The 26,200-nt window shown below is 41.6% G+C and overlaps 1 protein-coding gene across 2 annotated transcripts in view; it reads right to left on the reverse strand.

The window, feature by feature from the left end:
- The window catches only part of EFCC1 (EF-hand and coiled-coil domain containing 1), a 56,836-nt gene extending 33,544 nt beyond the window's left edge, over window positions 1-23,292 (reverse strand). For both annotated transcript variants that reach the window (XM_082322809.1, XM_082322810.1), the window contains exons 1-2: window positions 22,575-23,292; window positions 20,778-21,184 (exon numbers count right to left, since the gene is read on the reverse strand). In XM_082322809.1, coding sequence (XP_082178935.1) covers window positions 20,778-21,184; window positions 22,575-23,270 — 1,103 coding nt within the window. In that variant the 5' untranslated portion in view covers window positions 23,271-23,292. The remainder of the gene's footprint in view (window positions 1-20,777; window positions 21,185-22,574) is intronic.
- Between the last annotated feature and the right edge of the window lie 2,908 nt (window positions 23,293-26,200).

Here is a 26,200-nt window from a genome sequence, read left to right on the forward strand (position 1 = left end):
ATGCCAGCTTGAAAGATACTTTCTGCTCCTTAAAAACCTCCTAAAGATTCAGTGCCTGTAATTCTTTACAATTTTTAGGTTTTATTTGTTTATTTTAAAATAATAAGCATAATGATTGCATTGTCTCTAGCAACTGCACCTTCTGTGGAACCGTTTGGATTGCCTCACTTCATATGGCTGATATGGCTGGCAGAGGCGAGATTTACTCCTTCTTTCTACGGTCAGTGGACTGCAAGCATCAGCATGACTGATGCACGACCTGGGAATGATTAGCACGTCTCCAAACTATACCTGATGTTCTCTAAGAGATTCTCTAACACTATATAAGAAATGCTGAAATCAAAGTAATGTCATTTTGAGGCAACACATGTGAATTTTCTTCTACAAGATGTATAAAACCAAAATAAAAACTTACAGACTTCAAGTGTAATGCCAGTACAGATCTCAAACTGCCATCAAACCTATCTCATCTAGTGCATGGGTTCACTTCCTGAGCAACGACTCTGGAATCCAAATTTACGTTACTTTAATTAAATGCTTTTTCATTCCTTGTGGGTCTGTGGCCAATTGGAAAGTGCTCTAGAGATCGATTTTTAGCATCATATACAAAACCTACCAAAAAAACATATATAAGTTTTAGCAGAGCTGCATATGCTGTTAGGTATTTATACTTATTTGCCAGGACAGCACCTATAACAATGGAAAAAAGTTCCCAAAGTTAAAAGCATAAACCAATCCATAATGGAAAACTTTGGGGGGATTAGACCTGCAACTTTGTAATCTTATAAAACATGGTTTATTTTTAAAAATTAAATTTCCCGAAGGGGAAAACAACAATGCAGTGTTTACAAAACTGATGAATTCTCCTTATAGAATAGAATAGTTCAGCTGGAAAGAACCTACAGTGATCATCTAGTCTAAGTGTAACTCTTCTAAATTATTGTTTGCTTTTTAATTGTCTGTATTTGATATTCATGATGGAGTTCTCTAGAATTCACAGCATGATGTCTTCTCCAAGGCATACATTGATGTGAATAGATTTTAAATGAGATTTTTCTTAATAATCTGAACAGATAATTTCATCATGCTCCTTTATCACATATATGCTTATCTAGGACTAAAATATTCAGGATACGGCCTGTATTTTATATCTTCGGTTCTGGCAAGTACACAGTAACCTCTATAATGTAGATTTCTGAGATAATAAACATTAATGTCAGAGTTCAAAATATACATAGGGCCTTGGCCACACTTGCACAGAACAAAGTAATAAGATCTATTATGCAAAATTACTTTCTCATCTTACCATTCAAAACAGAATAGTTATTATTCTGGTGACATGAATTATTACAATGGTTGAAATAAGACTAATAGTACAGTTTGAGTCATCGTAGTATATTTATTAATAAAAGCTTACTGCTATGGGAGCAGCAGTACCATTTAAAATCAGATTCTTCGTACTCCTAAGCAATGCTGTTGGTCTAAGTTTGGAATGACTGCTTTGCTCATGAATATTAAGTGAATAATGCAAGTCGTTTGAATGTGTGCCATATATTTAATAATTTGTTTCATGTAATCTGCTTAAGCTTTGTGTTTTACAGGACAGCTATCTCAGTCTGATTCTCTTCCATTTGTATAGTCAGGCTATTCTTATACCCTTGTAGGCGTTTTAAAGGAAAAGAGGATTCCCCATTAATACATTTTAGAGCCTCTTCACTCCTTTTTTCAATGAGATATAATGTTGTATTTCTATCTCAGGACTACCTGGACTAGAAATGAGAAAAATTATAGAGAAAAAAATATATGAGAAAATGGTGTTCTGTAACACCATTTTCTCTCCCTGACAGCCCTGACAGAGTGTGAGAAACCAAGTTAGACATGCATTTACGGGCAGATATAGGTAAGGTACTTGCATATGCATGGTGAATGTAAGGTATCACACAGCCCTCTAAATTATTGAACAGAATCTTTAATATTGCATATATATATATGCACATAGCAAGCAACTTGGGGTGAAGTGAGAAAATGTGAACAGAGAAATACCAGCATATGTCCGTGACAGCTGCAAACAGCATGAAGGCCAAATAAATGTAAATGTTAAAGTACATATTTTATTTCTGATAAACATACAGTATTTTGAAAATGCTCTCCTTGCCCCCAGATCTCAGCCTGTGTCAATAACCACTGGGCCAACACTCTTACAAATGATCTTTTTCAATTATGTCGAAAAATATTTGCTGTGCCAGCATGTCAGAAACTCTAAGCCTAGCTTTTCAGATTAAATTTTGCTGTAGGCATGAATGGATAAAAAGGATCTTTGCAATATTAGTATGGCTGTCTCTTACACAAAACCTGACATCTACATTGAATAGTGTGTGCTGGTTTCCAGCTCAGCAGGGAACTTTGGTGATTTGAATGGAAATTAATTAAGTGATTTGAGACTGGACAATAGGCATCTGTCAAGCAGAGTCTAGAATGTGAAAGCATGACCTAAAGGCAGGGACTTGTGCAGGGTTTTGTCATACTAGATTTTGGTTGGACTCTTCAGCTATCTAATCCTGTATCCTACTCATTATGTCCCACAAGCAGATGCTTATGAGGAGTGTGCAAGAAGTCCTGTGATAGATTGTTAACAGGGGCAAGTTTCATAGAATCATAGAATACCAGGTTGGAAGGGACCTCAGGGATCATCTGGTTCATCCTTTCTAGCACAATCTAGATGAGATGGCCCAGCACCATGTCCAGCTGAGGCTTAAACGTGTTCAGTGTAGTGGAGTCAACCACTTCCCTGGGGAGATTATTCCCATGATTGACTGTTCTCATTGTGAAAAATTTACCTCTCGTGTCCAATGGGAATCTCCCTGGGAGTAACTTGTACCCATTACCCCTTGTCCTCACCATGTGACCCCTTGTAAAAAGGGAGTCTTCATCTGCTTTGTAGCTCCCCTTTAAGTACTGGTACATGGTGATGAAATCACCTCTAAGCCTTCTTTTCTCAAGGCTGAACAAACCCAGCTCTCTCAGCCTGTCCTCACATGGCAGGCTTCCCAGACCCTTGATCATCTTGGTGGCCCTTCTCTGGACCCCCTCCAGCCTGTCCACATCTTTTTTGTATAATGGGGACCAGAACTGTACACAGTATTCCAGGTGTGGCCTGAGAAGCACTGAGTAGGGTGGAATAATGACTTCTTTATCTCTGCTGCTGATGCCCTTGTTGATGCAACCCTGCATCCTATTGGCCTTCTTGGCTGCAGCAGCACACTGTTCACTCAGGTTGAGCTTCCTGTTCACCAGGACCCCCAGGTCCCTTTCCACAGAGCTGCTCTCTAGCCAGGTGGATCCCAGTCTGAGCTGCACTCCTGGATTATGTTTTCCCAGGTGCAAGACCTTACATTTGTCTTTGTTAAACTTCATAAGGTTCTTGTTAGCCCACTCTTCCAGCCTATCCAGATCTTCCTGCAGGGTGGCTCTCCCTTCCAGAGTGTCTACTTCCCCACTCAATTTGGTGTCATCTGCGAACTTCATCAGGCTACACTTGATCCCGTTATCCAGATCACTTATGAAGATATTGAATAGTGTTGGGCCCAATATCGATCCCTGGGGGACCCCACTTGTGACAGGTTGCGAGTTTGAAAAAAAGCCATTTACCACCACCCTTTGGGTGCGGCCCGCCTGCCAATTCCTCATCCACTGCACAGACCACTTGTCCAGGCCATAACGCATCGGTTTCTCCAGGAGGAGGCCGTGGGGAACCATATCGAGGGCCTTGGAGAAGTCCAAGTAGACAACGTCGACCGCTCGCCCCATATCAGCCGAGCAGGTCACTTTATCATAGAAGGCCACCAGATTTGTCAGGCATGATCTGCCTTTTGTGAAGCTGTGTTGGCTTTTCCCAATCACGTGCTTCATTTGACTCACGATGGCCCCCAGGAGGATCCATTCCATGACTTTCCTGGGGATTGAAGTAAGACTGATGGGCCTATAATTACCCAGATCCTCCCTTGAGCCCTTCTTGTAGATAGGGGTAACATTTGCCTTCCTCCAATCCTCTGGGACATCCCCCAATCTCCACGACTTCTCGAAGATTATAGAGAGTGGCCCCACAATGACACCAGCCAGCTCTCTCAACACCCTCGGGTGGATGGCGTCAGGGCCCATCGATTTGTAGGGGTCAAGCTCCTGTAATAATTCACATACTAACTCCTTCATCACTGATGGTGGGTCTGTGTTTGGATCCTCCTGGATTTTTGTTCCCAATGCCTGGGATCCAACAGTGTTGGTAAAGACAGAGGTGAAGAAGGTGTTGAGAACCTCTGCCTTTTCAGTATTGTTGGTGACTGATTCACCTCTACTGTTTCATCTAAAGCTGAGAGTCAGAGTTTGGCTCTCACACTGAAATAGAGGGTTCAGAGATTTTTCCAAAATTATAGCTAATATTTATCACTGTAACTCAGAAATTCTTCTTACCAGAGTAATAGTTCATGCATTTAAAATCCTGCTAATCTCCAGGTATCAGTGATATTTTGTAGCAACCACCTCTCATCCAGGTGCACAAAGAATTAAACAGTATCTGTAAGCTTGTAGTTCATCTTTTCCTATCTTAAAGGTAATTGTAGAACCATTAACTATCGGTAATAGCTGCCTACTTCTGTGGTGATTATAATCTTAACTTTTCAGATGGGGAAAGTAATGTGAAGGAAAAACGTCAATGATTCTTCCAAAGCTATGGTCTTAAGTCTGAGTCAGGGCTAAGGTTAGAGCATGGGTCCTCTTAAATTGTAGGTGCATGAGGTAAGCTTGATTCTTAGAGCAATAACCTAGGATTCTTGCAGATTAAGGCAAGGTAATGACACCTCCTGCGATCGAACTATAATTTGTCATTTTATGTATATTAAATGTTCAAAGAGAATACTTACACATTCATATGCCCTATTTTATCCTTAGTCCTTCCCTGGCCTTTCACTCTGCAGGATGTGTGATTTGCTTGGTGACTCAGGTAGAGATGTCATCTTTCTATTTAATACCTGCTAAGGGTTTGTTTTGGGGTTTTGGTTCGTTGGTTGGGTTTTTTTTAAATTAGTATTTTAGTTGCTTTCTTAATCCATGTAACCTTTCATCAAGCTAAGCATCTTGCAGGAAGGTACTCCACAGCTTGCTTTACCCACTGGGTAAGAACGACTTTTATTTGTCTGCTTTCAACCTGCCTCCTGCTTTCATGTGATGACTCATAACTCTTGCATTGGAAGAGACCGAACAATTTTCCCTATTCATCTTCTTGATCTCAATGAAAATTTTATAGACCTTTTTCACATCTTTCCTTAGCTATCTCTTTTCCGCATCTGCAAGTGGCTAAAATAGTTTCCATGCCTTTTTTTCATGCTTGTTGCCTTTTCTATGCATTTTCCAGGTTTATTCTGGTTTAGGTGGAAGGATCATAATTTCCTTTTTCTTATACAGGTGTTCAATGAATGTGCATAATTGTTTTCTTTGTTTTGTTCTCTATTCCTTTCCTAATAAATTTTAATATTATATTTGCTTTCCTTACTGCAACTCAACAGATACATCCATAGAGTTATAAAGCTCAAAGATATCATCCCTGAGCAGTTATAATCTATCTGTTCCAATGAAGCTGGAACTGTTGTTTGGTTGGGTTCTTTTTCCCTGAAGTGCATCAGTTTTCATTAACACGGTAGGTATCACCTGCCATCATCCAGTCACTCAGTATCCTAAGATCATTCTGCAGTTCTTCACAGTTGGTCCTTGTTTTTAACGTCTTGAATAACTGAGTAATTTTAAAATTTTTTTCATTATTATTTTTCTCTAAAAATCAAATGATAATCACGTTATAGTAGCTTTCCTCACCACATGATACATAAAGCATATTTTTCTAACTAAAATACAGACCAAACAAAACATGTTTTCAAGTACTAACCGAGGCAGACTACCAGTCGTGGTTAGAATTAGGATAAAACTGAAGTTATGTATCCAGCTCCCCCTCAGACAGTGGATATTTTGATCTGAATCTAAGCTTTGTGATTCAGATGCACTTTTAGTTGAGACATGAATCAAATTACTGAGGTGGAATTTTACTGCTTTTAATTCCAGAGATTAATTCAGACTCACCTCTGAAGTATGGTATCTTCTGCAGTGTTTTTAATGAGATAGAAACATCTTGATATATCATGTTTTTTAATGTATGACAGAATACCCTTTCTTTTAACACAAATTAACCTTTTTAAAATATAAACTCTATAATGCATACCATCCACTAAGTATGTTAATGATGTATGCAGTATGCATTTGTTTAATTGAGGGGGGAAAAAAGCCCTTTAAACTTAAGGATACACAATCTAAGCCACATCATAAACTTTTTTACACCTGTTTTATAGCACTCACCTTTGACCTGGCACTTTGTATATTATATTCTGGGCCAGATCATGGTTTTACAGTTCCATTTATAGAGTGATGGAAAAAATCTATCATTTTTGTAAGCATGGTCAAAGAAGCATATGTTCCCAGGGTCCGGGGAGGATTTTTGTCTTTGAAAAGTTGCTTTATTTTAAGCTTGGTTAAAACACAAAACAAACATTCAAAAGCATTGGTTTGCTTAACTTCACCAAAAATAATAAACACCCAAAAGTGAACTGGGGCCTCTGCATGTTGAATTGATGGATAATTCACAGCCTGCTTTTAAAAACAATACAGGACGTGGTTTTCTTTCTGTATTTCAACAGCTCTCCCAGTTCACATTCATCTCGCCTATTGTGACCTGTTATTACCATCCTCCTCCAACATAGAACTTAACTAAAAATAGCCATTCTTGTTGCCAGTATTAAAACTTCATTTTGAACCAGTACTCTGACCCTTTGTGAAGCCTGACTGATGATAGTTCAGATTTCGTTACACTGGTCGTCCTGCTAATCCTGTTCCCTTTGACCAGATAAATATCCATGCATTACAGTTCATTTTATGCATGCAGGAGCTTTACAGGCTGTGTTTATAGATGTAAAAGGAAGGGGGTCTGTCTTCCCACCATGGCCGTTCAAGCACCAGCCTCTGTCATAATGAAATCAAGGAAACCAACAGCTGAGTGTTGTCTGCTGCCTTCGGATGGGCTGCCTTTTTACTGCTCTCAACAGCCTCTTGTTTTGTTTTGTACAAACTATGCAGTTTCATCATTCATTCTGACTGTTTGATTTAAGCTTCCATTCCCTGGGTCAAAAAAAGGCTGGCAAGGGAGGAAGGATGAAAGAAGGTGATGCTTTGACAGCTCCTTTTTCACGGTAATGAGCAGAACTGCTCTTTCTTTCCCTGCTCCTGTTCACCATGGCCTTTTCTTTCTTCATAGAGCCACATGAAGGGAAGAAATTGCCAGTTCAGCTTTGCCTTCCAGGGACTGACTAGACAAACTGGAGGGCTCTGGGTGTCTTTTGTGGGCTCTGCTTATGGAGTCATTGCTTTGTTTAGGGGTTATTTTCCGTTTGTTTACTGTATATAATGATAGGTAAATGCAGATTAATAGAATTAAAGGTTTGACTTGAGTACATGAGGCAGCAAAGCATCAGTTACTTCCTGGTGACTACTGTACTGTGCATTATGCTTGTTCATGAAACAGAGCTCCGTTAATTTAGCTAGTCCATGGGAGCCTGCTGGCCACAGAAAAGCTCACTTAGCTTGGAAGAGGAAGAAATAATTGCTACCTTTCCAACATTAATAATCTTCTGTTCTAAAAAGAATATCATTTAATAAAGAGGTAATTTAGATTATAAGTAACCTGTATCCTAACTAGAAGAAAAGACTTGTTTGATGCAAGACAGTGCTGTTTGCAGAAACAGAGCCTTAACTGATAAGGCTGGAGAACTGCAATTTAAGTATAAATGACTTTTAGTACTTCACAAGTGCCAAGCCTTAGGGATTGACAGTTTCTCTGATTTATATAAAGTACAGCTCTAAACACCTCAAAACTCTCAGGATTTTAGATCTTTAATCATGATTATTTGATGAGAATTCAGAGCTTAGATCATTCATATACTGCATAGTATGTACCTAAAAAGGTTTAAATTTATTTTTACTTTTTAAAGTTTCCTATCTTTAAATGCATCTGAAGATCATTCGGAAACTGTAAATCATGATGAACAAAACACCCCAAACCAAAGAGAGCAAAGCAGGTAGGTAACAACAGGAGAGGAAGAAAAATATTGGCAGCACAAAAATAGACCCAGTATATAATTCTGCTGTATAGAGATTAATCGTAACTTTTTTGACAGATACCAACCCCCTGGCTACACTGAAAGGTCTTTCATTCAAAGTCAGTGCATTCACCCGGGAATATCCTGCCAGTGGTGTTCATATTTCACAGCCAAAGACGACTTCTGCAAAATGAGTCACATCACAGCCAGGGCTCCAGCAGTACAGAGATACACAGTCTTTCTGACAATATAAGCTAAGAGCATTCTTTTTTTGGTTTTCTTATTCTTTTTCCTCTGCTAAAGGAATTGTCCATGGGGACTGTGGATAGTATTGGAAATTAAGCAGAGCTATATACATTCATTAATGGAAACACAGATTTTTCAGACTAAGGACCAGCTTCTCTCCTAACTTTTGCTTTTAGCTGCTCAATTTTTTTTTTTGTTTCATTCAATTAGGAATCTGAGGAAAAAAATGTTTTGCATCTAAGGAAACTGCCTCTTCAACATGAAATGAAATATTTCATTTTGGTTTAATTTCTTTTTTATGTCTTAAAATGGAATTTTGGAATTTGATTTAGCTACACTGATACCAAGTCATTCAGAGAGGAAAAATCAAAACACTCCAGCAAGAAAACATCCAAATAAAAGACCACAATTTTTCTGCTTTTCCTTTTATTTTTGTCTATGTGAAATCTTGCCTGATGTAACCTAAATATTCAACTAGTTTAAACTGTTTCCAAACTATATTTTTGGAGGATGAACTATTCAGCCTCAGTACTTTGCCTGCGTCTAAATAAAATCAGAGCAGTCGCTGTGAGTGAGAGTGGTCCATCTATTTACCTCATTCATGCCAGATCTGTCAGGCCACCAAATTAAACCACTATAAACAGCCCCCTTGATGTCTCTTTGTTCTGCAGTAGAGAATACCTGAGACCTGTGCTTTTAAGGGTATGCCTATGTTGTGCAGTGTAAAATCACTTGAACTAATTCCCAATAGCTGGTGTTTGTGCTGTGCAGCTCTGTAGCACTCAGAGATGTGGGGTGCTCAGGATGTTGTGCTGATGCAGCTACACTACCCTCAGCTCCAGAGCGGGCTCACTGGGAGTCAACACATAATATATGTGTACCCCCAGTTTCATACATACTGTTAGAAATCCTACCTTTGGATATTTGCTGACACAGAGATGAGTAGGATAACTTACTTTTCTGCAATTTTCATATAAGCATCAGCTTTGCTTTGATTGCTCATATTTCTGTTTGTGTAATTTTCTGCTAAGCAGAGTACTACTTAGACCTACCAGGTCCAGGAGTGTGAAAACACTATACTCGGAACTCAGCTTAAACCTGACAATGCTCTGCTTTAAACTTGGCTGACCTCACCATATGCAGTTCCAGATACTTTCATGTTATGTGAATTAATGCCAAGGACATGTGATGAGGTCAAGTACAGAGAATAAAAGCAGAGCAGATGTGCTGTCAATACCATATTTTTCAGTGTTATGATTAATGTGACATCATGAACCTTCCCTGAAACATTCTGCTGTGAAAAGAGACTTCACAAAACAAAGCACAGGGCCCAATTTTATTCTGTAGATTTATTGAATGGTTTGGGGGTCTCTCCACTGTAATCTGATTCCTAACACTTGGCACCTTTTTTCTTGAAATGGACGATGTGTGATGTAATGGCAATTAGTACTTGAAGCTCAGGTGCCCTTCAGAGAACATATTTTTCCACAAACAAGGAGGGACTGCAACACACAGTCAATCACAGCCTCTACACCTTATTTTTCAAGTGCTTTTAAGAATGATGCTGCGAAGGCTTAAGTTACTTGTTATACAGAAGTAAATTTCTAAAGATGTCATGCTCAAAGCTTACATTTGACATTTACTGTCCAACCTTTTTTTTTTTTCCATAAAGTACATTCTTATGTCAAATGGCATTGGTGAAGAGAATACAGTCAGCGTCCTGTGATACAGATACCTGCAATAATGATCAAGCTTCATTCCATGCTTTACATTTTCAGTCTTTGAAGTTGAGCTGCAAGTTTGTGATCCTTTAAGGACACACATATCTATTCATTTTTATCAGAATTTGCCAGATTTTTAGATGGGCATTATGAAAAGCTATAAAAATGCATAAAAATTCCTTTTTTCATAGATAAAGAATGGTCTCTGTAAATAACAATTCAAACCAGCCTCTTGATCTTACAACTTTCAAGTTGCTTGACTTGAGCACTCAGATAGGTTCCACATCTGGAATTGTGGAAATCTCTTCTCTATGACGGACTGAAGCAAATACTTTGACCAGCTGATCCTCTTGCCCTTCTTCTTCCCCTCCCCTCCCCGCCCAAATCTCAGTCTGTGTTTGAGTTTCCAGTTTGGGATTATCTCAGAATGTAAAGCTTTAAGATCAGATGCATTTAATCAAAGTTTTACTTATAGTGCAGGGCATTCTTTTCTAGCTTTTTTTCTAGTTTGAGGGCAGCATTTTTCTTAGGTTGTGACTGCAGTTTTTGTTAGGTTGTTTCAGTGGCTACAGTTCTGAATAGTCAAGATTCAGATTGCCAGGCAAATCTGGCAAATATAGGAAAATATGCTGAGTATCACAAAGAGAATACCCTAAGCCAAGCACTAGAGAGGCAAATATCAGTCTGGATTTTAATCATCCTGTGAAACAGGCAGATGAGATGCTGATAAAGTTGAAAAAATGTACTGTAGAATGAAGGGAACAGTACAGTAAACATGGCCAGTGATTCAACAGGAATTCTGACTACAGTGAGAAGATGGGTAAACAGAACAAACTCCAGCAAATATTTGCAGTACGGCTAAATAACTGTCTCGAGTAATTGAAAATACAGAAATTGCCGATATTGTATTTCCTAACATCAGTGACATTTATTAGCTTATCCTCCAACCTGCTTAGAGTCTAGGCAGTTTTAAATACAGATTGAATATCTACCTCTATACAAGTATCCCTGGCAGTGTCCTAAGTGACATGATCTATTGATCTTGCCTGTGCTATGCTAAGGATGGGGTTTAAGAACTTAGTTTGGCTGTGGGTTTGCATTATGGTAAGTTCCCAGTGAAGTCATGGAGTCAACTAATTTTACTTTCTAGATATTTCCCCAGGTCTCCAGATAATTTAGTATTTATATTACATAGAGGAGCTTTTTGAGAGTTAATGATGAAATAGAATGGTTGCCTGTGCATCTATTCAAAGGCTAGATTAATTTCTTTCTCTGGATGGCTAACTCTAATAGACAACTGGTTGAAGAAAGCTGCTGAAACAGAACATATTTCTTGCAAATCAAAGGACAGATTTAAGTGGGCTGGTCCCTCTAGCATTTCCAGATTTCCTGATTCTATGCTTTTTTCTGGTGCATAAATTAAAAAGGCTTTTTGTTCAGTTTCGTCTTGATTTTTTAAGCATAACACAAACAAATTTCCCTTGAACTATTCTAGGGTGACTTCACTCATCTTGTCATATCATTGTCAGTTTGGGGATGTATTCAAGAGATAAGGCCTCCTCCCCTGCAGATCATTAATCCTCCCATATGCTGAGAGCAGTCTATTTTAGCAGAACAAATCAGGTTAATCTGTTTGAAAACTTGGGTTATTAGCATCTATCTTACAAACTACCTTGTCTATTTTGTGTCCTGAAGGAAAGTGAGATGAGGAGCAGAGAGTAAATAATTGCTTCTTATTGCTTTAGTAGAACTCCTCCTCTCCTCATTTTCACAAAGCAATTTTCAAGTTTTATGAAGAAAAGAGAAAATAAAATTTCTTCCCTTTTTATTCCTCCAGCAGAATAAAAAGCTTAAAAGTATGCGGAATTCTCTGCTTGTGCCCAGGTGTAGATGATCAGCAGTGTTTGATTTTTAAAGTAACTTTTGTGAATTGACAACAAAAATGACATGTGCTAAACCCACTTGAGATACATTTCGTTGGTTTGTTTTAATTTTATCTCTGGAGGGGTCAGCAGAGTCATCCAGTACTTTATACTACATGTGTGTTTAAGTACCTGACTGAAGCACTTGTCAATCATAGAATTGTTTAGGTTGGAAAAGACCTTTAAGATCATCGAGTCCAACTGTTAACCTAGCACTGCCAAGTCCACCACTAAACCATGTCCACATCTACATGTCTTTGAAATACCTCCAGGGATAAGGACCCAACCACTTCCCTGGGCAGTCTGTTCCAGTGCCTGACTACCCTTTCAGTGAAGAAATTTTTCCTAATATCCAACCTAAACCTGCACTGGCACAACTTGAGGCCATTTCCTCTTGTCCTATTGCTTGTTACTTGGGAGAAGAGACTGACCCCCACCTCGCTACAACCTCCTTTCAGGTAGTTGTAGAGAGTTATAAGGTCTGCCCTCAGCCTCCTCTTCTCCAGACTGAACAACCACAGCTCCCTCAGCTGCTCCTCATAAGACTTGTGCTCCAGACCCTTCACCAGCTTCGTTGCCCTTCTTTGGACACGCTCCAGCACCTCCATGTCCTTCTGGTAGTGAGAGGCCCAGAACTGAATACAGTATTCGAGGTGCTGCCTCACCAGTGCCAATTACAGGGGGATGATCATTGCCCTAGTCCTGCTGGCCACACTATTTCTGATACAAGCCAGGATGCCATTGGCCTTCTTGGCCACCTGGGCACACTGCCAGTTCATATTCAGCTGGCTGTTGACCAGCACCCCCAGGTCCTTTTCCGCTGGGCAGCTCTCCAGCCACTCTTCCCCAAGCCTGTAGCGTTGCATGGGGTTGTTGTGACCCAAGTGCGGGACCCGGCACTGAGCCTTGTTGAACCTCGTACAGTTGGCCTTGGCCAATCGATCCAGCCTGTCCAGATCCCTCTGTAGGGCCTTCCTACCCTCCAGCAGATCAACACTCCCACCCAGCTTGGTGTCATCTTCAAACTTACTGAGGGTGCACTCGATGCCCTCGTCCAGATCGTTGACAAAGATATTAAACAGAACTGGCCCCAATACTGAGCCCTGGGAAACACCACTTGTGACCGGCCGCCAACTGGATTTAACTCCATTCACCACAGCTCTTTGGGCCTGGCTATCCAGACAGTTGTTTACCCAGCGAAGAGTATACTCGTCCAAGCCCTGAGCAGCCAGTTTCTCCAATGCTCTGGTCCTCTCAGGATCTCACCCCTGGTGTTTTTGCTTCAGATTTTTGTCAATATCTTTGACATCCAGGGAGGTAAACATAGAAGCCCTGTGTTTAAGCCACAGGTTACACTTTGAGGTTATATATTACTACTTTATCTTACAGAAGTGACCTGAAGAAAAAGTAAATTTTTAAAATACTGCTAGCTCTTCAAAGCATCTATAAGGGAGGTTTGGCAAACTTCCATTCAGTAAAAGATTTATTGCCTAGTTATGTTCTCGTTACTCCTGTAACAAAGGCATGCTGGTAATGAATTCAACAGGTGTGATCACACAAGGGTATGAGCAGAGAGTGGCACGAGAGCAGTCATACAGAGACCTTCTAGTGAGGCGGGGAAAACTGGAGCTCTACAGCAAGCATCCTTTCCTGCAGGTGCTTTTTTTGCATAGAAGCAGCTACAAACTTGTCAGGTTGCTTAAGAAACAAATGAGAGGCCAGGTGCGTGACTGTGTAGGCAACACGTAACGGTCCTCCTGGCTCCCCAGTGAGGTCTGTAATGAGCTGTAACACTTTGTGACGGGAGACTACAAACTCTTGGCTTACAGATGTGTTTTTCTTGGTAATAAATAATTGTTCTTTTTATGCAGCTCTCCTACACTGATGTTAGTTGGCTTTTAGGTCAAGAGAGGTGCATAGATCCCAGCCTTGTCAAGCTGATAACTCCATTCCCAGAATAACCCCAATGCATTGAGCCTTCTGTGCTTGTATCTGCATGCAGTGGGATCTGAAGTGTCAGGATCTGTCGGATGGACAATATCAAGGTTAATGCAATTCTAAGGTCTATAAATTGAGCACAACAGCAGGACACGGCAGTGATGTCCTGTCACCAGACAGCTAGGCCCACCAGGCAGAAGGTACCTAGGAAGCCTTTATGGCAGCAAGTGACATACTACTAATATTTGATATAGAAAGGTGCTGTACAGGAGCTCACCCAAGTAATCCAGAGGGTTGCAACTGAGGGCTATTTATGAGCTAGGACCATTTCTGTTTGATTTTCGTTCTTGCAATGACAGCAAGAAAGTGACTTTGTTCTGGGAGGCATGCTTTCAAAGTGGCGTAGCCTCTGATAGGGAGTCCAGTCTTATGAACGGATTTGAAAGGGGTGGGGGGAGTAGGTTTTTCCTTTAAATTGAAGTTATCTTTGTGTATGAAATTAATCTTTGATTTTTGCTGGCATAAGACAAGATAGATAATATGCTGCATCACCTAGAAAGTTTGGGCAGTAAAAGGTGTCCATTTCTGGGGGGGAAGACTATAAGGCCAGAGCAGTGTGATATAGCTTGTCAGGGCAGCCAGATGAGGGAGGGAGGGAGGCGCACGGCTGTCACTGCGGGGGTGCACCAAGCTGCTGGCTGAATTTCCAGGCACTCATTCAAGGGAGAGTAGCTGCAGAAACACTGACTGCAAACCTTCTGGGGGAAAAAATAATCTCTCTGGTATAGGAGGGGTTAGCACGATTCAAATTATGCACAGAGGGGCGGGAGACGGCTTTAAAAGGCAGCCGCATGTGTCAGATACTGTGTATGAGATGACAAAACTAACTCCTTTGGCTTGAACTATCTTTTTGTTACTGCTGACTACAGCAGGGCTTGTAGCATACTTGAATCTCTCCGTCCCCAGGAAAGTATGTGTGATGGGGTCTGCTAAGTGACAGCTACAGCGCGTTCAACAAATGGTGCCTCTGCAGAGCTGTGGGAGGAAGCCTGGGACGCGGCGAAAGCACGTCGACCCCAGTGAATGGGCAGTGTCCATATGTGTGGCATTGCTATTGTGCTCACAGTGATTTACTCCCAACACAGCAAATAAGGCAAGCCAGATGAAAAGGAGGATTTAGGGAGAAACCAGGGAAAGTCTCCCAAGAGTAAACGCTGTGTAACTAAGAGCCCAGCACTGAAAAGGCCAGAGAACTGGCTACATTTCCAATGTCAGAATTAGCACCTAAGTACAAGCTTCCTTGGGGATAAATGCACTTGCATTAATTTGAAGTAAAGGTTTTGCTATTATTATGGGAAGCAAGTCTTATTAATGTTAAAAAGAACTGAAAGAATCTTCTTGTATTTGAAATAAAACTAGCCCTTCCATAGAAAGAGATGCTATACATTTTCTTCAATGTCAAGTTAAGGTATTCAGATTGCTCTGTACAAGTCTCTCTACCATATATAACAATACCTTCCATTATCCCTTTTTGTGAAATCAAAATGTTCCTTTAAAGTGTTTCAAATGAGTAGTAATCTGATTTGCTTGCTTAGCTCATGATTATTCTATGACTAGAAACACGAAAGTAGTCTAAGCTTCATATGATGGGAACATACTCACCTATTACTGTTAACTTCTTGAAAAACTTAAAAGTTCTGTGGTTTTTGGCAGACTTCTATGTAATATATAACTTCTTACAGTCTTAAGTAGAAGAAAATATCAGGTACAAGCTGAATTAGAAAATAAAATGAGATGACATCAGTTCATCCAGAACAATCTGCTTGAGTGCTCTTGCAGATGAGGGTCTGCAAAGTAACATTTTATTTTACCCTCCATGAGCTCAGTTCCCTGACTGTCATTGTTCTTACTGACTGCCATCAGTCACTGCTCCCTGCCTGTTGTTGCTCTCGTCCAAGGACGTACTTATCATCTGCAGTTCTATCCAGTCTTTTCTGTAGTCCAGCACATATACACCCACGGTCTCCATTCAAATTTTGTGCCATCTGAAATAAATTGCCAAGGTGCCCTTCACCTTACAACCAGCAAGTAGTTGATATTGATGACACTAGACAAGCAGAAAGTTGTCCAGATTTTCTTTATTTGATGTCTAATTTTTTAAATAGAAGAACAGTTCTAGAATGCCTAAATATAAAACATGCATTATCATTCAGATTGGAAATAACCTACTATATACAACTTCTTTTGTGGATTAGTGTTTCCTTCCTAGGGCTTTTGTTTCTTCACCTAACAGAGCTGACTCTGTATCAGTTAGGAATATTTCCATATTCCTCTCCTGTTCTTGGATTATTGATTTGGATCTGTTTGGTCCATCTCGTTATATTTTACAGAGTAAATGATAACCTGAGAAATTATTTAAAAGATCAGGACACTGCCTCCTAAAAGAAAAGAAAAATTTAACTACTTCTGATATAGGATAACTGAAAGCATAACTTTTTAGAAAAATTAACACTGGTGACTTTATGAAAGAAATAAATGGGGGAAATCATGCTAGAGGCCTCCACCTTCATATTTATAAGAGAACATGAGGGGATGAAACAAGCCTCTCTGCACTCCATGCAAAAAGAATTCCTACTCATTAACACATATAAATGCTGATGGATAATTAAGTAATTTGGGAGACAGACCATGCATATGGGAAGCATTTTTGGTATTTTATGACCCCTTCCACTGACCTATGTAATTACTGTGCTGCTGGCTAACACAGTAACATAAAACCTCTGTGAACATCTCCATTATGAAGTCTATTTCAATTCTAAATGACCTTTCTTTTTATTTGTTACAGTGGGATCAAAAAAGGTTGTTAAATTCTGTTATTCCCTCCAATGCTATTAAAGAGAAAAAAATCTGTAAGCTTTTTTAAGTAATCAATTTCTAAGCCACCTCCAATGTAGTATAGAAACAGAGCCAGCTTATATTTGGCAAGAACAATTCACATCAAACCAATCTAATTTCCTTCTCTGACAGGGACAATGGCTGAATGGATAAAGAGAAGCAGTAGATGTGACATTTATATTGTAGTAACATTTTTATATCTGGCATCCTTATAAACAATACTTATAAATCATAGGACTATATTAGAATACATGGATGGTGTCACCTTGGGCTGGAGCAAAACTTACTAAAAAAAATTAGTACATCAAGTGGAGGTCACCAGAATCTGTCCTGGGACCTAGCCAGTATGTTCATTTAGGCTTCCAACTTTTGAAAGAGAAATTACAAATGTGCAATTGACACCAAGCTGGGAGGAAAGGACAGCAATTTGAAGGTTAGTCCTAATATCATCTTGAGAAACTGGAAAAGTAGTCCAAAAATCAAAAAGCTGAGCTTCAGTAATAACAAATGAAAAGTCCTATACCTGGGAAAATGAAATCAAGTGCACCAGTATAAAATGAGAATAACTCTCTGGGCAGCACTGCATAAAAAATGGGGCTTGCATAACTTCCTGAACTCTTCCCTATACTGACATTATGAATTACGCATTTTTGATATAATAGCAATGATAAATCATACAATTTCTTGTGACGTCTTTTTCCTCTGAAATGAATTTAACTCATGCTTTTCAGTAAGGAATTTCTTGAAATTTACCTTTAAAGTATCTGAGCTGACTCATTAAATTGACAGGGATTAAAAAATAAAAAATAGTACAAAATTCTAATGGTGGAGAAAATAGGGAACCAAAACCTGACGCATGCATCCAGTGTAGGAAGAATAGGGTGTGCACCTTGAGACAAGAAGTATCTATAAACTATTTGGTCAACTAGGTTGGCTTCAGAACCTAATAACGTGATAGGGACATTTCAAACCCTGATACAGGAACCTGGGTACTCAGAAAAAGTTCATGTTTAAGTAATGCAAACTACAGTTAGCAAACATTTACCAGAGATGTTGACAGCAACATTTTGCATTAGATTTGCAGGAATATGAATCTGTGGGCAGAAAAGGCAATTGTAATTAGGTACCCCAATTGAGGAAAACATTTAATCACTTGCAGGTACTTAAACACTTTCCTGAATAGATGCAAACTATGTTGTTTCCTGAGTTAGGGATTATAATTTAAGGTAATTGTTGTGATTCCAGGCCTAACTGATAGCAAGTTGGTGTAAGATTAAGGTCTAGAAGTGGGATTTAGACGCTTAAAGAGCTTTGAAAATCTGAACCTAAAAGAAGAAAGCATTTTCTTCCTTACTTTAGAAATCCAAAAGTATAAATAGGAGCAGCTTAAAAAACTCATAGAGCAGTCCCATTATTGAATATTGTCCTCTCTGGAAGAAATTAGACTTTGGCTGAAGTAAAACAGTGGCCATACCAAGCCAGTTAAAGTGAATTCTCAGGAGACAAATCCGCAACCTTAAATGCTTTCTGCAGTATACTCAAATCCCCACCCATTTCTTTCCACTGCTACCTTGCAGCATTAATAATTCTTGCCAAACCTAGATAATGCTTACATGCTTACAAACTTTTTGTGGTACTTGGAAATGGAGAAAACTGCTCACTGGAGGACTAACTTAAATACATACTGACTTAAATAGCATTACAAGTAATATACTTGCCAATTAACTGAGAAACCTGCAGGATATAACAGCTGTCCCTCCATCTCTACACTTTGGCCAACTCATCATCTTTCCCTCAACATGTACTTCCTACAACCTCACCCAAGCTATGCCCATGGGTTTTGGACTTCTGCACAACAGGAGAAGAAGACTCTCTATGAGCAGAAGAAGTTTCTGCCATCTGTAGCACAAGCGTAAGCAAGTAAAGTGAGTGGGACAAGCTATGATGCCAATGGCTGCATAGGGAAAAGATAGCCATGCTAGCGTTAAGCTTTTTCATCACAGTAACACAGAGCTCTGCACTGCTTAACTTACCTATTTTCTGCCAGTTTGGGCACCTCTGTGCTACACTGTGGAATATGTGGAATTATGGTATTCCATGTACTGCAGAACTGTGGAACATGACCACAGGCATGCAAGTCACAATTGTCATTAAGGAGCTCTGCTGTTAAACTGTTTAAGCCAAGAGCTGTATTACATGGACAGGGAGATGGAAGCGCTTTATGGCTAACATAGAATCAAGACCCATTACAAGGTCTTGCATGTGGAAGCTGGTCTGGTCCTGTGCTAAATGTGCCGTGGAGCTAAAAAAGGAGTGTTGTTTCCAAATGGTCAGTCTAGCACCATTCCTGAGCTTTACACTGACTTTAAATTAGCATGCAATTTTAAAATAAATATTACAGATTATCTTACAAAGAACATATAATTACATTTTTAAACTCACCCTATTTGTTTTGATGTAACCCATAAAAGTTCCTGCTCTGCAAAGCCCAGTTGACAACTCTTGTTGTCTTTAACTAGTTCATCTCTGCCTGCTTAAAGGTGATTTTTTTTTATGCTTCATCATACTTTGAAAAAGCAATTCTGCAGGACAAGAACTCATCTTACGTCTTTGGTGCTCATGCCAAGGAGACCTCGATAGACTAGACAAGTAGTGTGATCTATCTCAGCACTAAGAGTTGTATCATTCATCCAGATATCCCTGTAAATGACAATCATCTTGGACATCATGTGCCCTCACAGTGTTTTTAAAATCCTATAGATGTTTAAATAAATGCTTTTTGCTTTTCTCTTCTGCACCACACAGATATTAATGTACACAATGCTTAGAGGAAGACACCGGATAAAATGATTATTTTAGAATTTCCTCACTTCATAAAACAGTACAATAGCTATGATGCTACAAATAACTCCCTATGAATTCTTCTTATAAGCAAACAAAGGAAGTATACATTTAGGAAGAGACAAGGAGTTCAGAATAGACAATATATTCAAATGCTAGTTTTAGTACAGTTAGGAAAAAAATATTAAATATTATCTTCACTTTGAGTCAGTAAAAATATAAACAACATTTCATTCCATAGGTCAGTTTGAAACTTGGGCAGAATTGCCTGGCACTTAGTAACCACTAGTCAGTCCAAGTTTTGTCTGAGATAAGAAGCAACAAAGGCAGCGAGCTATTAAATTTGTGACCAACTTTCTGAGTTTTGGAAACTGATTTATTTATGCTATTATGAAACCGGGGTTTAGTTGGATGGCGTATTTTTTGTTTGAGACCCCCACTATATTATTGTGTGGTTTTAGGAAAGTGTTTTTTAACTTTTCTCTTCTGGAGTATTACATATTCTGTCAGTGAAAAAGTGATAAAGTCCCAGCAGAGTAGTTTAAAACTGCTGACCAGAAGTTGGCCTTGTGTGTTTTTCTCCAATTTGTATGACAAGTTCAACAGCTTTCGTAAGAAATGGAGTATCAGCCATCTGATTACAGCTGGCTCTGTATGTGTGACTTAACTAGCAGGAAATGTCTGAATTGATATTAGTTAAGGTGAAAAAATAAGCGTGTTGGAAATGGATTCTGAAAGACTCTCAGCAATCTCTTTTGAGGCTTTCTTGAAGTATTACTACGTTGTGTCCAGTTGCTGTGGATTTGAAGAGTAAGTTCAGCTCTCTGTAGATCAAGCATCCTTATTTTGGCCTGCCTCCCACTGAACAGGCCCAGTTCTGTTATGGATCCCTACCAAGAAAACTGTTAAGTAGCTTCTAATTTCCCTCTGGCTACATTTTAGAAGATGTATTTGGAGACATTTAATAAGCTACAACCACAAAATACTGTGATTTTATAGGCATTTTTTGACGGACTCAAACTTACCTATAGTGCTGCAGTTCCGATTCTAGCTGCTGAATGTACATTTGCAGATGTGGCACTTCATTAGCTTTCACTTCGAGCTCCTTCACTTTGCCAAGACTGTTAAGGACAGCGTGTCTTGCCTCTTCAACCTTCTTCCGCATTTCTGCTTGTTCTCTCTTCAGGTTACGGTTGCAGTCCTCCAGACTGACCAGAGCTTCCTGAGAGCTCTTCAGCTCTCTTTCCAACTCTTGATTGAACCTAATTGCTTCTTCAATTTGCCCATCCCTGGAGCTCCGGATGAGTTCCACTTCCTTCAGGACACTTTGAAGGCACTTGGTCTGGGAGTGGTTCTGCATTAACTGTCTCTTACTCCCTATAAAACAGGTCCCCTCTTCCTTATGGTTAGCATGGCTTTTCCGCAGTCCTACCTATAATGAACAGAGGCAGAAAGCAGGGAGAAATTAATGCGTTTCAAAGCAACTGAAGTTTTAATCAAGACTGAAAATGGCTGAATTGTTTTTTCTTGTTTTTTTTTTTAATGACATACAGTTGATCAGCAACTACTTACCTTTGTGAAATACACAGACAAGGAAATAATCTCTGCAAAGTAGTTTTTAAGTATGTATCTATAAACTTAATTTTAAAACTACTCATTAAAGTGGCAAATTAGGTTATTGCACAAGTTTCTATATAGCTTTAATGTCACTACTTTAGTCTGTCCTCAAAAGGCGAGTAGTATTCTGAAAAAAGTATTTCCAGTTATGTTTTTTAAGTCGTGTTCAGCAGAAGTGAACAGAGGGCAGCTGCTGGTGTTCTGGACCTCTAGTCTTTGTCCTTCTTCTCATTCCTTCTGGGGCCTCTGACTGATGACTTCGTGTTTGCTTCTGACTTCCTTTCACCTTTCAAATGAAAATGGTAAAAGTGGCTTTCACCTGCCATGCTGCACGTCGTGAAGGTGGACAGCCAGCTAATGCCAAACGGAAGTGTCATGCATGGAGCAGAGTTCTGTCAGCGTTGTGTCAGTATTAATCCAGCCTGATCAGACCCGCCTGAAGAACCGGTGAACTCAGCCCTTCAGTGCTTTGCCTGTTCTATGCTATTTCATGCCAGAGTAATTTAACTGCTCTTATGTATGTATGTGTTTCGCTTCAGCCAATACGGCAGAAACAGAAACCAGCCTCAGAATTAATGGGGTCTGCAGAGGAGCCAGAGACTATTCATCAACCCGTTTGCAGAACTGGCTCCAGCTCTGAACTCTCATGACCACCCTCTGAAGAAAACACACTTCTAGTTGTTTCTGACGTTAGAATGTTTCTACATTCATGACTGAGTAATTGCATGTGCTTCTGCAGGTAAGGATCCAAAAGTTCTTTCTTACTTTGGAAAAAAAACCAAAAATGCAATGGTGCATAACTGGCATATAGCTGACTGCATGTGCAATAGAAAAAGCAGCATTATTCATTTAGATCTGTTAAACTGACATCTACTATTTTAGCAGGGTGGTTTTCAGTGCATCCCTTAAATGTATATAATGTCACACTAGTGAAAATACAACATTTCTTCTTAAAGACTCTACATAACTCTGCTAACTTTGCTAAAAAGTTAATGCCAAAGCAAAAGAGCCGCCTAGGTCTATGCCATTCTCCTTTTATAGATCAGTCTGGGGCCGGAGAGGGTGTTATCACCGGATTTTCTGAGAGCAGCACCCTTTCTAAACTACACGTTACTCAAGGATAACGTAGGCCGCAGCCACGAGCAGCGGGCAGGCTCCGAAGACCCGCTGAGAGGCCGCGGGGCGATGCCGGGCAGCGCACTCACCTGCAGGGCCAGGCAGCGGGCGTCGCTGCTCTGCAGGGCGGCCCGCATGTCCTCCACCAGCTCCCGCAGGCTGCCGTTCTCCTCCTCCAGCTTGGCGATGCGGTCCTCGGCATGCTCCAGCGCCACGATCTCCTCGTAGCACTCCCGCGAGCAGGGCCCGGCCGGCCGCCGCCCCGCCGCCGCCTCCCCCCCGCCGCCGCCGGGCCGCCCCGCCGCGCCGGCTCCGGCCGGCTCCCTGCGGCGGCGGCGGCGGGGGCTGCGCAGGCGGATCTGGGTCTCGATGTGCTCGCTCTCCCGGCCCAGCGGCAGGCGCGGCACGGCGCGGCGCGGCGCGCTGCCCGCCTTGGTGCTGAAGTAGCCGCAGAGGCGGGCGTGGAACTGGCGGAAGGTGAGCTCGGCCGAGAGGCCCTCCCACAGCCCCGCGCACTCCTCGGGGTCGGCCGCCGCCTCCGCCGCCTCCTCCAGCCCCAGCACCTGGCAGAGCGTCCGGAAGTCCTCGCCGGGGATCCTGCCCGCCCCGGCGCAGTCCAGGTGGTGGAAGATCTCCTGCAGGTACTGGTCCAGGCCGGTGGCCAGGACGACGATCTCGTTCTCCACGCCGCGGTCCAGCCCGTAGTGGTAGGCCAGGGCGCTCACCAGCCACTGCGTCCGCCGGGCCGGCCGCCCGTACGGGTCCCAGCCCTCAGGCGGCTCCATCGCGCCCGCCTGCCCCGCCGCGCCGGCCGCGCTCCCCGACCATCCTGCGCCCGGGGCGGCCGCCCCGCCGGCTGCGCCCCCGCCCCGCCTCGCTGCCCGCCCCGCTCGGCCTCGGCGGCTGCGCCCGCGGGCGGGGCGGGACGGGGCGGTGGCCCGGGGGCGGAGAGGGGCTGCGGGGCCCCCGGCGGCGGGGTCTCTTTTCCCACCGCGCCCTTCCCGACACGGAGCTTGAAGCTTCCCCCTCAGCGGCGGCGGCCCCCTGGCCCTGCGGGGTTCGCCGGTCAAAGCAGGCAGGTGCCTCCCCGCGCCGTGCGTTTGTCAGGAAAAGGGTTTCGGCCAAGACTGAGCTCCAAGTTTATTTCTAACTTCTTAACTACTCTCTGGTTCGTTTTTAACATCAGCAAAACGATAGCGTGAGAATGCAGTTTGACAAGTAACGCTTATGAACGAGTGAGTGGTCCCGCTAAGTTAATGAAACTAACATGCTTAAAAGTTGGTCATCTTTCTGTTCACTCAGGCTTTTTCACCTCTGTTGATGTGATGTCTTTATGGTATTGGAATGTATTTTGTAAGTTGTTGTCTGTGATTGAGATGAATGAATGTCAAACTGGTTCAAATGAGTGAGCTTTCCAAAGCGGTGATTTTTGTCACTCTTTGACTATGGGGTAGGACGTCTTTGAAAATTAGGTGTGATTCAAAAGGAGTACCCAGCCTTAACCAGTTAGTGCTTAAAAACCTTTCCTGTGAACACTGGCTACCTTTCCTGTATTAGCAGCCCACCAATTTCAGAGGGAGGCTGTGCACAGCATCCGACCCATATTTGTTGAATGCAGCTATGGTCAGGGAGCAGCAAGAGCAGGGCTGCTCCACCAGCAGGGATGTGCCATGAGCCAGAGGTGACCAGCTGTGCCTGAGGTCTGAATAGGGTGGCAAAGTCGGGGTGATGGTAACAGGCTCCATTAACAGCCCCAGACAAGGAAAGGTGGTGAACCAGGTCTGGGGTCCATCCAAGAAGTCCCGTCAAGAGCAGCAGCAGATAGGGCCAGACACAGGGCTGGTCAAAAGGCTGCAGTGCAGGTCGAAGGTCCATCCAGTAGCCTGGGCAAGGACCACATAGGTGCACCTACAGCATTGCTCAGGGAAGGACAGGGGGCTCAGCGCTGGGTGCAAATGGTGCTCTTGGGCAGGGGTGTGGGTGGGGGTCCCACCTGAGGTAAGGGCTGCTGGTGCGCTCAGGGCCCAGATGCTGCTTTTACTTCCCACAGCTGAATAGGAATGTTGACTGACTTCTGTGTGTTGTGCCTCGTCAAGAAAAAGCATCCTTCAGAAGACTTTTGACCTTCCTCTTTACTAAAAATCAGATTTCTGATTATGTCTGTGGTGGACTGGCAGCGTACAAGGCTGTGTTGCTGAAGGTCTCCTTTTGGCTTTTATGTTAAAAGATCCACGTTCCCCCAGGGTTCTCAGTGCTCCACAGGATCGGCCTTCCTATTCTCAAGGGCTGAGTTTTATCCACCAGTGATCTTCTGTTTATTTATTATCCAAAATAGTAGCATATTTTCTAATTTTGCAGTCATTGGGAATCTCCTGTCCAGCTCATGGATTTATTTCTGTTTGGTTTGGTTTTGGTTTTGTTGGTTTTTTGTTTGTTTGGTTTTCTTTGAGGTATTCTTGTACGCTCTTAAAGAGCATTACTCCCATTTTCCTCTTGTTTGAAGTAATACATAACATGTAACATTTTTAATTGACTTGAGGAGTCTTTTTTCCATGGGTAACGTGTGTATATATTCCTTATTCACTCTCATAGCCCTGTATACCTATAAAACTTAAGCTTTTCTTAGTCTGATAATGTTATTAATGCAAGAAATTGACTTAGGGTCAAAATGTACCTGTAATGCAGCACCAGAGACAGGAAAGACAAAAAAAAAACCCTTGAATGTTTTTAGCAGATACTATGTAAATCCACATCTGTTGCCCACACACACCAAGCTGACTGACCCCAAACACCAATTAAAGCATCAAGGCCCTGGAGTTAGACAATGCAACAGTCTAAACTTCATGTTGTCTAGCTAGTTTCAATTGTAAAAATATTTATCAAGTGGAAATAATTGATTTAAGGGCTGACAGAATCTTTACCAGGCTATAAACCTGTCAGCGTAAATTGTACTTTAGCACCTACGGCTTCCAGTTGGGTTTCTTGGTGGTGTCTCTGGGTAGAAGGGAGGCATGCTGAGCAGCGCTGGGGAGCATTTGGGCCTCTGTTGAATTCCTCGTTGCCCATCTGCTGGGCTTCTGGTTTGAAAGAGTGAAGGACACAAATGGCATGACAAATCTTCGGCTTTCTGTGTTATCAGTGTAACAGGGAAATGAGAATGTCAGAATGATGTCAATTCACATTCGCCAAAGTTTCATCTCTGAAACAAAGCAGATACTTGATACCAGCCAAATACCCCAAACCTTTGGCCATTGACTTTTGTTTGATTTTTCAGGAAAAGCTCTGACTGCCGAGTAGTTGGGTTTTGCATCATGTTTTCTTAAAAAACAACCACCTGACCCAAGACTTTTAAACACTAGACAACTGCAAAAACAGTTGGACCAGCGAAATCTTAAGTGTCACTGTAGCCTCCCTGTGACAAGGGGGTTGGGTTTGGTAGAAGTGAACTTTCCTTTTGCAGCCTGCTCTTCTTTAAAACTAAACCATGCATTACTCCACCCTTAACCTTTTTTCCAGTGCAGTGCTTCTGATACCAGAGGTGCAGAAAAGCCTGTCACAGTGCAATTACAATGACTCTTTTATTTGCTCTCGACTATACTAAGATTTTACTCCTGACCCAGACAAGGTTTGCCTGTTCCTTGACTTATTCTCTAAACCTGCTCAGAGAGATGGCAACATTTTATTAAGTATTCAAGGACTTTTTCTTTACTAAGTT

This window comes from Platalea leucorodia (assembly GCF_965183815.1).
Source record: "Platalea leucorodia genome assembly, chromosome: 9".
Taxonomy (NCBI): domain Eukaryota; kingdom Metazoa; phylum Chordata; class Aves; order Pelecaniformes; family Threskiornithidae; genus Platalea; species Platalea leucorodia.